General features: G+C 47.8%; 1 protein-coding gene across 1 annotated transcript; it reads right to left on the reverse strand.

The window, feature by feature from the left end:
* Positions 1 to 4,145: 4,145 nt before the first annotated feature.
* On the reverse strand, positions 4,146 to 9,423 carry LOC143989226 (E3 ubiquitin/ISG15 ligase TRIM25-like). The gene has a single exon (XM_077489286.1). The coding sequence runs from the start codon at positions 9,389 to 9,391 to the stop codon at positions 7,793 to 7,795; it is 1,599 nt and encodes a 532-aa protein (XP_077345412.1). The 5' UTR covers positions 9,392 to 9,423; the 3' UTR covers positions 4,146 to 7,792.
* Between the last annotated feature and the right edge of the window lie 4,823 nt (positions 9,424 to 14,246).

The following is a 14,246-nucleotide window of genomic DNA, read 5'->3' on the forward strand; positions in this document are numbered from 1 at the left end:
AAGTTATCAAGGTATATGTGATATCCTTTGTTCAGAAGTGGGTATGCCAGGTCCCATACAATCTTTCCAGTTGTGCCCATGTAGGCCGGGCACTCAGGGGGCTGGAGCTGGGAATCTCTTCCTTCATATATGCGGAACGCATACAGATATCCTGTGGCTCTCTCACACAGCTTGTATAATTTTATTCCATATCTGGCCCTTTTGCTAGGTATATATTGCTTTATTCCTAGCCGGCCTGAAAAGGGTACCAGGGACTCATCGACACATATATTTTGATCGGGGACATATTGCAAATTGTTGGGAAAAGAAATTTATCAGTGGGCGAAGTTTATATAACTTGTCATAATTTGGATGATTATGGGGAGGGCACTGGGTGTTGTCTCTAAAGTGAAGAAAGCGCATTATCTTCTTGTATCAGGACCTGGACATTTCGGCAGAATAAATGGCCATGTGATGGATGGGGTGGGTGGACCAATAGGCATGTCCTTCATTTTTGTTTGTAATCCCCATGTTCAGGGTGAGGCCCATAAAAATTTTGAAATCCTCCACTCAAAGGGACAGGCATATGATGAGTGGGGGTTATTGGCAATCTACTGCTGGGCATATAAATTTGTCTGGTCCACAACTAATTGCAGAAATGTGTCGGGTAAAAACAGATGAACGAAATCGATCTCTGAGAAACTTTGGGTGTTGGTCTGCACACCTGGCTGTGCTGTGAAAGGGGGAATAATTGGTGATGCCGAGTCGGAAGGCAGCCATGTTGGGTTGGAAGACCATCTGGCATAAATGTAGAGGCCCTGGCTCTTGGGGGATGTGACACTCCAGTAGTTGGATTGGAATTTCCTGTGCTGGTACTCAGACGTGATGTGGCAGCACTGGTACTGGGTCTGGGCAATTGTTGGTGGGACCCATCGCCGGCGGCAAAGCTGGTACTAGGCATTTGTTCCTGAGGCCTAACGCTGGCAGCAGCACTGGCACTGGGCCTGGGAATTGTTCTTGGAGCCTATTGCTGGCAGAAGCTCTGGTACTGGGCCTGGGAATATAATCCTGGTTTCCAGAGGGCCTTGCCCTTTTAGGAGGGACCCATTCTTCCTCTGAATAATTTTCCGATTCACTATTCGGGTTAAATGCCGAATTTGATTCGGAATCAGAATCAGAATTGTAATTGGAATCTGATGAGAATTCCCGTTGCTCTCATGGTCATGGAGAGGATCTGGAACGCCTCCTCACTGGTGTATACTCTTTTGGCCATGACGTCGATGGCTGTGTGACAGGTGACGTTCACTGATGGGCTGTGCGATGAGTGGCAGGTGATGAGAGGCCACGGACTGTGACGGGTGATGGTCACTGATGACTGGCGGTCACTGATGGGCGATGGGCGCTGATGGCTGGCGGTCACTGATGGGTGATGGTCACTGATGGCTGGCAGTCACGATGGGTGGCGGTTGATGGCTGGCGGTCACTGATATGTGACAGGTGACAAGTGATGGCTGGCGGTCACTGATGGGTGACAGGTGATAGCTGATGGGTGACGGCTGGCGGTCACTGATGGCTGGCGGTCACTGATGGGTGACGGGTGATGGCTCACGATCACTGATGGGTGATAACTGGTGGTCACTGATGGGTGACAGGTGATGGCTGATGGGCGATGGCTGGCAGTCACTGATGCGTGACGGGCAATGGCTGGCGGTCACTGATGGATGACAGGCAATTTCTGGCAGTCACTGATGGGTGACAGGCGATGGCTGGCGGTCGCTGATGGGTGACAGGCGATGGCTGGCGGTTACTATTGGGTGACAGGCGATGGCTGGCGGTCACTGATGGGTGACAGGTGATGGCTGATGGGTGACGGTTGGTGGTGGTTGATGGGTGACGGGTGATGTCTGGAGGTCACTGATGGGTGATGGGTGATGTCTAGCAGTCACTGATGGGTGACAGGTGATGGCTGATGGGTGACGGCTGGCTGTGGCTGATGGGTGACGAGTAACAGCTGGCAGTGGCTGATGGGTGACGGGTGATGGTTGGCGGTCACTGATGGGTGACGGTTGACAGCTGGTGGTCACTGGTGGGTGAGGGGTGACGGCTGACGGTCACTGATGGGTGACGGGGGATGGGTGACAGGTGCACCGCTGACGGTCACTATTGGCAGTCTCCTATGTGACAGGTTCACTTTATTGGGTGACTGTGGTGACTGTTGGGTGACAGATGACAGTGGGGGGGGGGGCAATCTGATCAGTGTGGTGTTGGTGCAGACACTACAGAACACAGATCGATAACTCACTGCTCCAGGCTCTTCTCTCCTCACACTGGAAACGGTGTGTGAGGAGAGAAGAGCTGGTAACAGTCGGTTACCACTCTGTGTTTACATTTAGTGATCGGCTGTGAAAGGTTCACAGCCGATCACATGGGTAAACAGCCAGCCAATGGCTGTTTACTGGCATCAGTGACGAGCTGTGTTCCCAGGGAACACGCCGCCACCGATGTGAACGAGCAGCGCTCTCCCGATCGCGCACATGCGCCTTTCACATAAAGGAAAGAAGGGAAAGGAGCCCAGGAAACCATTAATGAGTGCCCTGCAATCTGCTCATGGTGAGTGAGATGACCCCCCCACACACCATCCCATACCTCATTCCATCTCCCCCGGGACAGGGACCCCACCTCCCCTGGGAACGGGGACCCATTTTCAACTGGAGACAGGGACCCCTCTTTACCTGTGGACAGGGACTCCATCTCCCCTGGGAACGGGGACCCATTTTCACCTGGAGACAGGGACCCCCCTTTACCTGCGGACAGGGACCCCATCTCCCCTGGGGACAGGGACCCCTTCTCACTTGCGGACAGGGACCCCTTTTCACCTATGGAAAGAAACCCCATCTCGCCTGGGGACAGGGTCCCCTTATCACTTGGGGACAGGGATCCCATCTCACCTGGGGCCTGGGACCCCATCTCCCCTGGGGCCTGGGACCCCTTTTCCCCTGAGGACAGAGACCCCACGGACCTCTGTTCACTTGGGTACAAGGACTCCATCTCCCCTGGGGCCTGGGACCCCTTCTCCCCTGAGGACAGGGACCCCATCTCCCCTGGGGCCTGGGACCCCTTCTCCCCTGGGGCCTGGGACCCCCTTCTCCCCTGAGGACAAGGAACCCAGGGACCTCTTTTCACTTGGGTACAGGGACCCCTTTTCACCTGGGGACAGGGACCCCATCTGCCCTGGGGACAGGGACCCCATTTCCCCTGTGGACAGGAACCCCACTTCACCTACGGGCAGGGACCCCTCCTCTCGTGGGGGGGCAGGGGCCCATTCTCCCCTGGGGACCACTTCTCACCTGGGGACAGGAACCCTTCTCACACTTTACCCCAGAACTGCTCTTCATGCATATGACCCATTGTGTTTAACCACACTGCTTTTTAACATTTGGTAGTCATATCCCCAAAAAATCGAATGCCGCGTACACACGACTGGACTTTTCGAGGGACTAGGTCCAAAGGTCTTTCTGACGGACTTTTGGCAGAGTTCCGACGGACTTTCCGAATGAACGGACTTGGCCACACACAATCACACCAAAGTCCGACGGATTCGAACGTGATGACGTACGATCGGACTAGAATAAGGAAGTTCATAGCCAGTAGCCAATAGCAGCCCTAGCGTCAGTTTTTGTCCGTCGGACTAGCATACACACGAACGGATTTCTCGGTCCGGCGGAAAAATTTAAAACAAAGCAAAGGTCTGATGGAGCCCACACACGATCGAATTGTCAGATGGACTCGTTCCGTCAGACCTTTGCTGTCAAAAAGTCCGGTCGTGTGTACGCGGCATTAGAAGTATCTTTTTTTTAATCTCATAGAGGAAATGTGAGAAATAACATACATTATAAAATCATTACATAAACACATACACTGCATATATATATCATCGGAGGAAAATATGCTTATAAAATAGTTTACCATTTGCCAAAAAAAATAAAAATATGTCCCTGGATTTCATTTTAAAAATCTGGTCACCTGTATAAGGTGACCTGTACTGGCAGGAAATTTTTTTTTTACCGTACTATCCAAAGTTAACACAACAAGGGCAGAAGATTTAATAGATGGAAAGATGAAAAAATGACTGAAGGCCCGCTTTAAGGAAATGAAACCAGACTGTGTATGATTAAAGGAAGATTTATTAATAATGAAGCAAAACCCAACCAACACCAGCAAACAGAATACAAGGCAAAGTGGCAATATACAGGAACAGTAAACCAAGGGGCACAATACCTAACTATAATACCATATATATACAAAAAGGGGAGACATGGATAAGCAGGGCTTAAGGCAGGACCTGCCAGAAGTGGGGCCAGAAAGGGGGTCAGTACTGGGATCAGGAACAAGGAGAGCAGATATGAAGTAGCAGGGTACAGGATGCTGGTACTGGAACAGGATCACAGCAGGAACCAGGAGCAGCACATCAATAACCAGCAACATGGCACACAGTTAAAACACTGAGCTAGTGAAGGAAGTGAGGGGAGGGTTTATATACCTTCCCAGCAGCCAGCATCAGATGGAGATTTGCTGGCTCCTCTGAGACACCTGCTGGCGGACACTGGAACTACAAAATTAGATAGGGGGTGCCCAATTTTAGTCTTGACTTGGCTAGCAAAAAAAAAATACACCACTGCATGTAGCAATCAGCCCTCTGAACTTGACACATTTTAGCGAAAGGGAAAGCGTGCTAAAAGCTCCTGCACCCACGTGCACTGGTATCTTTGTCAGCACAAATGGGGTTCTCTTCTCTTCCTCCTTCCTTACAGAGAAGCTCCTGTATTCTTGTGGCCACCACTGCCGGCTTCTGAATACAGGAGCGTCGCACTGACAGGAAAGAAGAGGAGGAGAGAGAACACAGTCTGCAGATCCTCCCAGCTCTCTATTCCTCTCTTTGCCACTTCTAAAACTGGTGCTGACAGCAGAAGTGATGCCACTGTCACTACTCCGGTCAGCCTTGTAACCAAATTGAGCCCACCACATAGCGCCCCCATCTCCATAGTACACTGCTGTGCCTGGAGGAGCTGCTCCTTCTGCCCACCCTTTGTCCAGGTGTTCTGTTCAATAATGCAGAGCGTCAGATAATGTCTCCAACAATCTGTGCATGCCCAGTACAAAACCACACTCCAACTTATCTGCCGATCAGCTAGTGTGACTACAACACTGCACATGCGCAGATTGTCTGAGGCATTATCTGACGATCAGCAAAGTGTGGAGGCAATAGACAGAACAGGTTCTATTGGTTGGGTCAGGGTAATGCATACGGCAGGAAAGTGTTGTCTCCAGTTACCAGTGAAGAAATTCTATTGGTTGGGTGGGCGGGAATGCAGGCAGCAAGAAAGTGTTGTCCCCGGTTACCAGTAAAGAGGTTCTATTGGTTGGGTGGGCGGGAATGCAGGCGGCAGGAAAGTGTTGTCCCTGGTTACCAGTGAAGAGGTTCTAATGGTTGGGTGGGCAGGAATGCAGGCAGCAGGGAAGTGTTGTCTCCAGTTACCAGTGAAGAGGTTCTATTGGTTGGGTGGGCGGGAATGCAGGTGGCAGGGAATTTTTGTCCCCGGTTACCAGTGAAGAGGTTCTATTGGTTGAGTTGGCGGGAATGCAGGCGGCAAGGAAATGTTGTCCCCGGTTACCAGTGAAGAGGTTCTATTGGTTGGGTGGGAGGGAATACAGACGGCAGGGAATTTTTGTCCCCGGGTACCAGTGAAGAGGTTCTATTGGTTGGGTTGGCGGGAATGCAGGTGGCAGGGAAATGTTGTCCCCTGTTACCAGTGAAGAGGTTCTATTTGCTGGGTGGGTGGGAATGCAGGTGGAGCGGAAGTGTTGTCCCCGGTTACCAGTGAAGAGGTTCTATTAATGCAGGTGGCAGGGAATTTTTGTCCCCGGTTACCAGTGAAGAGGTTCTATTGGTTGAGTTGGCGGGAATGCAGGCGGCAAGGAAATGTTGTCCCCGGTTACCAGTGAAGAGGTTCTATTGGTTGGGTGGGAGGGAATACAGACGGCAGGGAATTTTTGTCCCCGGGTACCAGTGAAGAGGTTCTATTGGTTGGGTTGGCGGGAATGCAGGTGGCAGGGAAATGTTGTCCCCGGTTACCAGTGAAGAGGTTCTATTGGTTGGGTGGGCGGGAATGCAGGCGGCAGGAAAGTGTTGTCCCCGGTTACCAGTGAAGGGGTTCTATTGGTTGGGTGGGCGGGAATGCAGGCGGCAGGGAAATGTTGTCCCCGGTTACCAGTGAATAGGTTCTATTGGTTGGGTGGGCGGGAATGCAGGCGGCAGGGAAGTGTTGTCCCCGGGTACCAGTGAAGAGGTTCTATTGGTTGGGTGGGCGGGAATGCAGGCGACAGGGAAGTGTTGTCCCCGGTTACCAGTAAAGAGGTTCTATTGGTTGGGTGGGCGGGAATGCAGGCGGCAGGGAAGTGTTGTCCCCGGTTACCAGTGAAGAGGTTCTATTGGTTGGGTGGGCGGGAATGCAGGCGGCAGGGAAGTGTTGTCCCCAGTTACCAGTGAAGAGGTTCTATTGGTTATGTGGGCGGGAATGCAGGCGGCAGGGAAGTGTTGTCCCCGGTTACCAGTGAAGAGGTTCTATTGGTTGGGTGGGCGGGAATGCAGGCGGCAGGGAAGTGTTGTCCCCGGTTACCAGTGAAGAGGTTCTATTGGTTGGGTGGGCGGGAATGCAGGCGGCAGGGAAGTGTTGTCCCCGGTTACCAGTGAAGAGGTTCTATTGGTTGGGTGGGCGGGAATGCAGGCGGCAGGGAAGTGTTGTCCCTGGTTACCAGTGAAGAGGTTCTATTGGCTGGGTGGGCGGGAATGCAGGCTAGATTATAGATTAGTGATGATAATATCGATACACTGGAAAACCTGTTCTTGTTAATAGTGATAAATTATATTCATGATGATTATAGTGATGCACTGAAATACTTTTTTCTTTTTCTTATTATTAGTGATAGATTATAATAGCGATTGTAATAGTGATACTCTGCAATACCTGTTCCTATTATTAGTGACACATTTGATTAGTAATAATTATTATTCAGGATTTATATAGCACCAACAGTTTACGCAGTGCTTTACAATATAAAAGGGAGACAATACAGTTATAATACAATAAAATACAAGAGGATTAAGAGAGGCCCTGCTCAGAAGAGTTTAAAATCTATTGGGGTGGGGGCAGGTGGTAGAAAAGGTTGTAAATGTGGGGAATGAGCTAATAGAAGTGGTAAAAGATTAGTTAGAGACATGATAGGCTTTCCTGAAGAGATGAGTTTTCAGGGATCGTCTGAAGGTAGCAAGAGATAGCTGGACAGGTTGTGGTAGCGAGTTCCACAGGATGGGAGAGGCTCTAGAGAAATCCTGGACTAGTAATACATTGGAATTACTGTTCTGATTAATAGCGATAGATTATTATAGTGATACAGCAGAGCTGTAATTGTTAATAATAATGATACATTGGAATAGTGACAACTCATTCTAATCATAAATCATAGCAGAATAGTTTATAAGAATGATACATCACAATAGTGATATAGTGAAGAACAGATGGTTATGATAATGGCACACTGTAACAGAATGGTCTATAATGGTGATATATTAGAATAGTCATACTTGATGTGATACAATCAAGGCAAAGTAAAAGGTAGCACAAGGAAGGAAAGTATTAGACCACATTCACCTTTCATAGCATCTGCCTGTAGGGGACTTTTTACAGATGTATTGATTATATATGAACCTAGGTCCACCAATACCAGTAATGATGCCAGTCTTGGGGTAAATGTGTCACACCTCCTGATTCTCTCTACATATCTTTATACAACCTTCACCTAGATATAATGCAGCATGGATTGGTGCAGCGAAGGTGGCAGTGAAGGTGTGGAGGTGTTGAAATGGGATACCCAACTCATAAAATGAGATCTGACCGGCTTCGTAATTCAGATTTATTCTGACTTTGGCTACTAAGAAATTATGATCTAAAATGGTGGAGTTGTTTCCATATTTCACTGACAACTGATTTGATTTTCCCTCTAGGCACCAGGACAAGTAATTACTTCCAATTTCTGAACAGTTTTGTGTCCTGTCTATACTGGGGTAACAAAACCCGACTCTCCAGTGTGATGATCCCCTAATATCCACATCCCAGTAATGTCTCCCTGAGGAGAAACTCTCACTGCTCATCACCTGTTTTATCATTCCTGCAAATCGATTTCTTGTTAAAGAACGATTTATGTTTCTGGCTACCGTGCGTGCCGTCTTCCTGTCATCTAAAATATATATATTATTATGAGCTGTTTCTTCATCCAGTGTTATATCTGCAGGTTTTGATAGAATTATCCATCTATTTACCCCTGTTATTATATCAGATAATCCTGTATGTAATGTGTGTGAGATTCCGGTCACATCCAGTTCCCCCCCACCATGAAGGAGTTTATCACGTCTCTCTTTATCCTCCTCATCTCCATCCTCAGTATCACACAAGTCAGTGTCTGATTCCTGTAGGAAAGCCAATGGATCCGTCATGTTACATATCTCCTCGATGTGACGCATCTTCCTGGACAGCTCGTCCTTCTTTATCTCCAGGTCCTGGATTAAATCCGAGGCTGGGAATGAGACTTTCTCTGCCTTCCTAGTTATCTCTTTAAGAACTCTCCTCTCCAGGATGTCCAGTTGTCTCCTGATGTCTCGAAATATGGTGGCAACTCTCTTGGTTACACCGTGTGCACTGTCTTTTACTTTTCTCTTGTACTTCTGCAGACTCTTGATGCTTTCCTCCATCTCTTCTCTCTTTTTCACCAACTTCTGCAGAGCATTGGTCAGGTTCCCCTTCCTCTTCTCAGAAGCCTCCTCCAGTGCCTCCACCTGGTGTTCCTGATGGTCTCCATGCAGCCTGCAGGACCCACAGAGACAGACCGAGTCCTCAGTGCAGTAATACTCCAGAATCTTCTCATGGACGGAGCATTTCCTGTTCTTCTGGGGAGTGGTGAGGTCAGATAGGACATGTTGGGATGACTTGCTGTGGACTCTCAGATGGTCATCACACAGAGAAGCTTCACACAGCAGACAAGATTTAACAGCAGGTACAGGAGAGTGAATACATTGGGTACAGAAGATCTGGCTCTCCTCCTCCTCCTCCTCTGGCTCGGTAGATTGTAAACTCTCCATTATGTTGCGCAGTGTTATGTTCCTGATAAGTTCAGGTCGCTCCCGGGACTCAGCTCTGCATTCAGGACAGCAATAAACTCCAGACCCCTCCTGTGTATCCAGAACACCTTCTATACAGTCCCGGCAGAAGTTGTGTCCACATCTCAGTGTCACGGGATTGATATAAATGTTCAGACAGATTGAACAGTCCAGCTCCTTCCTCGCATCGGAGAATGCCATCGCTGACTGCAGGAGAGAGAAACGAAACTAAGAGAGGGAGGGAGTCGGAGGGAGGGAGTTGGAGGGAGGGAGTCGGAGGGAGGGAGTTGGAGGGAGGTGGTCGGAGGGAGGTGGTCGGAGGGAGGGAGTTGGAGGGAGGGAGTCGGAGGGAGGGAGTTGGAGGGATAGGGTCAGAGGAGGATTTACTGATATCTCTGTGTGCAGGAATATATCGTTTTGTAATAAATCCATATCCTAGCTAATGACTCTACAGATTTATTATGATCTGATAGTTCCATCCCATCTACATTAGGACTACATTTTTATTATATGTTAGCTCCATTCTAGCTTATAAGTCTACAGTTATATTGGTGTTGAGGTTGAGCGATTGATCATAAAAACTGGAAGCTACAAACTTTAATTTGAACCCTACTGAAGTGAGCAGGGGCATGGATGGGGGAATTTTGAAAATCAATTCCGGCCATTTACAAAGATAATAGCCAAGGGATTGTCAAACATAGGGCATGGGGTGCATGGCGTTACCAAGGAGGACATATATATCAGGGGGCATTACTAGGTCTACAAAAGGTCTGGGGCTAGAGCCCATAGAAGCAACGTAAAGAAAGTCATACGCTTGGGCAGGCATACACATGTATATAATATACATATATGTATACCGTATATAAAGTATAACCCTTTCATGCCTAAGCTTATTTCTGAAATTTATTTCTTACAAGTTAAAATCCGTATTTTTTGCTAGAAAATTACTTAACCACTTAAGGACCGCCTCACGCCGAAGTACGTCGGCAGAATGGCACGGCTGGGCACAATCACGTACCGGTACTTGATTCTTTAAGTGCCTAGCCGTGGATCGAGAGTGCGCCCCAACCCGCTCCTGTGCTCCGTGACCGTGGCCACGGGACCAGCGGACCCGATCGCCGCTGGAATCCCGCGATCGGGTCACAAGGCTGAAGAACGAGGAGAGGTCTGTGTAAACAAACCTCTCCCCGTGCTTCCCTGTGTGGCTGTCACCGATCGTCTGTTCCCTTTTATAGGGAAGGACGATCAGCGATGTCACAAGCCAGGCCACGCCCCCCTACAATAAAAAAAACACATCACGTCATACATAACCCCTACACTGCCCCCTAGTGGTTAACTCCTTCACTGCCAGTGTCATTTACACAGGAATCCCTGCATTTAAATAGCACTGATTGCTGTATAAATGACAATGGTCCCAAAAATGTGTCAAAAATGTCCGATGTGTCCGCCATAATGTCGCAGTCACAATAAAAATCGCTGATCGCCGTCATTACTAGTAAACAAAACAATATTAATAAAAATGCTATAAAACTATCCCCTATATTGTAAACGCTATAACTTTTGCGCAAACCAATCAATAATCGCTAATTGCGATTTTTTTTACCAAAAATATGTAGAAGAATACATATCGGCCTAAACTGAGGAAAATTTTTTTTTTTATATATATTTTTGGGGGATATTTATTACAGAAAAAAGTAAAAAATATTGAATTTTTTTCAAAATTGTTGCTCTATTTTTGTTTATAGCGCAAAAAGCAGAGGTTATCAAATACCACCAAAAGAAAGCTCTATTTGTGGGGAAAAAAGGACGCCAATTTTGTTTGGGAGCCACGTCGCACGACCACGCAATTGTCAGTTAAATTGACGCAGTGCCGAATTGGAAAAGGGGGCCTGGTCCTTTGGCTGCAAATTGGTCCGGGGCTTAAGTGGTTAAAGAATAAAATGACGATCGTTGCAATATTTTATGTCACACAGTATTAATGCAATTTTTTTGGAAAAAAGACACTTTCATGAATAAAAAAAAAACCTAACAGTAAAGTTAGACCAATTTTTTTGTATAATGTGAAAGATGATGTTACGCCAAGTAAATAGATACCTAACATGTAACGCTTTGAAATTGCGCAAACTCACGAAATGGCGACAAACTACGGTACCTAAAATCTCCATAGGCAATGCTTTAAGCAACGGTTACCAGTTTAGATTTATTGCTAGAATTATTGCTCTCACTCTAAGCCCTTGTACACACGGTCGGACATTCCGATGGACAATTTCCGATCGGACCGTGTTGTTGGATAATCCGACAGTGTGTGGGCTCCATCGGACTGTTTCCGTCGAAGTATCCGACGGACCAAGTTTTCCAGCTGGGCTATAAAATTTTCCGACAACATGATTCGATCGGACTTTGTCCGATCATGTGTAGAGAATTCCGATCGGACAAAGTGCCACACATGCTCAGATCAAATTCCTAGACCAAAGCTATTGGCTACTAGCCTGAACGTAGTCCCATCCTAACGAAATAACGTCATCACGTTAAGTACGATCGGATTTTCTGACAACTTTGTCTGACTGTGTGTATGCAACAGTTTCGGACAAAATCCGTCAGACAAAATCCGACGGATTTGGTTGTCGGAATGTCCGACCGTGTATACAAGGGCTAACGATCATGGTGATATCGCACATGTGTGATTTGAATACCGTTTACATGTGGGGGCGACTTACGCATGCGGTTTCTTTGCTGCGCAAGCTCGTGGGGAAGGGGGGGCGCTTTAAAAAAAAATTATTTCCTATTTTTTTTTTTTTACATTGTCACTTTAACCACTTCAGCCCCGGTAGATTTTACCCCCTTCCTGACCAGAGCACTTTTTGCGATTCGGCCCCGCGCCGCTTTAACTGACAATTGCGTGGCTGTGCGACGCTGCACCCAAACAAAATTGACAAAAATTTCAAGCGCCCCGTCCCTCTGTGCTCACGTGAAGGCATATGTAAGTCACGCCCACATATGTAAACAGTGATCTCCCATTTTTTCAAGATGGGACCGAGGGACACCTATTAGCAAATGTATGTAGGCATAGGACACACCCCCTGCCACTCCCTCTTAAAGGAGAATTATACAACAACAACAAAATAGATTAGTTAACCACTACAGATCCGCGCTATTGCCAAATGACGGCATTAGCGCGGACCTACATTTCCGGGACGACGTCTATTGATACGAGCGGCCTGCGCGCCCCCTGAGGGGCGCGCGCGGCGCGCTCTGTGATCGGCGAGTCCGTGAGACTCGCCTGATCACCGATCCGTGCAAGGGGTCGATCCCGACCCCTTATCACGTGATCAGCTGTCAGCCAATGACAGCTGATCATGTGATAGAACGGAGCCGGTAATCGGCTATTATTCCTCCTCGCGCTGACAGCGCGAGGAGAGAAAAAAAAATCATCAGTCCCGATCATCAGTCCCGATCACGGCCAGCAATACAGCTGACCACCTGCCCCCTGCCAGTGCCCACCTGCCCACCGCCGTGCCATCCTGAATAAAAGTAAGTGCCCCCCATCAGTGCCCCCCATCAGTGCCCATAGTGCCCACAGTGCCACCTACAGTGCCACCCACAATGCCACCCACAGTGCCATCCAGCAGTGCCACCAACAGTGCCACCCACAGTGCCCACAATCTGCCTCAAAGGTGCTGCGACCCAGTGCCGCCCATCAGTGCCCAGCAGTGCCCAGCAGTGCCGCCCATCAGTGCCCAGCAGTGCCGCCCATCAGTGCCCAGCAGTGCCACCTATCAGAGCCACCTATCAGTGCCACCTATCAGTGCCCATCAGTCCCATCTATCAGTGGTACCTATCAGTGCCCATCCGTGCCACCCATCCGTGCCACTTATCCGTGCCACCCATCCATGCCATCTTATCTGTGCCCATCTTTGCCCATCAGTGCCGCCTTATCTGTGCCCATCGGTGCCGCCTTATCTGTGCCTATTAGTGCCGCCTTAACTATGCCTATCAGTGCCCACCAGTGCAGCCTATCAGTGCCCACCAATGCAGCCCATCAGTGCCCACCAATGCAGCCCATCAGTGCCCACCAATGCAGCCATCAGTGCCGCCTAATCAGCGCACTTCAATGAAGGAGAAAAATGACCCGTTTGCAAAATTTTATAACAAATTATTAAAACATGATTTATTTATTTTTATTTTTTTTGCATTATTTTTTGTTTGTTTAGCAAAAAATAAAACTCCGAGCTGTAACTAAATACCACCAAAAGAAAGCTCTATTTGTGGGAAAAAAAATGATAAAAATTTCATTTGGGTACAGTGTTGTATGCCCGCGCAATTGTCATTCAAAGTGCATCAGCGCTGAAAGCTGAAAATTGGTCTGGGACTGAGGGGGGTTTAAGTGCCCAGTAAGCAAGTGGTTAAACCTAGTTTTTTGTTTGTTTTTTTTTACCACTACCATTCCTTTTATATTGGCTTTTTAAATTTACAATTGCAACAATTTAGAATTTGGATGAAAGGTTTAGCACTGGGAAACACCAGCTTTATAGATCAGACCAAAATGAGGGACAGGTGAGGAGGAATGAGGGACAGAAGGGACATTGCTCCAAATCAGGGACAGTCCCTCAAAATCAGGGACAGTTGCGAGGTATGCATGTGAGGTATCGCCACGATTATTGGAGAAAGAGCAATTATTCTAGCACTGAATGAATGAATGAATGAAATACTTGTATAGCGCACAATGCGAACTGAATCGCCTCTAGCACTAGACCTCCTCTGTACAGTTACTGAGTCACAGAATCATTTGAGTCTCCAGAACAATTACTGAGCCAGAATCATATGAGTCTCCAGAACAGTTACTGAGTCACAGAATCATATGAGTCTTTAAAACAGTTACTGAATCAGAATCATATGAGTCTCCAGAACAGTTACTGAGTCACAGAATCATATGAGTCTTTAAAACAGTTACTGAATCAGAATCATATGAGTCTTCAGAAAAGTTACTGAGTCAAAGAATCATATGAGTCTTCAGAACAGGAGCTGAGTCACAGAATCATATGAGTTTCCAGAACAA

The sequence above is a fragment of the Lithobates pipiens genome, unplaced genomic scaffold (assembly GCF_037356315.1).
Source record: "Lithobates pipiens isolate NorthernLeopardFrog02 unplaced genomic scaffold, aLitPip1_a1.2 Scaffold_18, whole genome shotgun sequence".
In the NCBI taxonomy this organism is placed as follows: domain Eukaryota; kingdom Metazoa; phylum Chordata; class Amphibia; order Anura; family Ranidae; genus Lithobates; species Lithobates pipiens.

Excerpts from the sequence above, each read along its gene's own strand:
- LOC143989226 (XM_077489286.1), bottom strand. The coding sequence starts at position 9,391 with ATGGCATTCTCCGATGCGAGGAAGGAGCTGGACTGTTCAATCTGTCTG.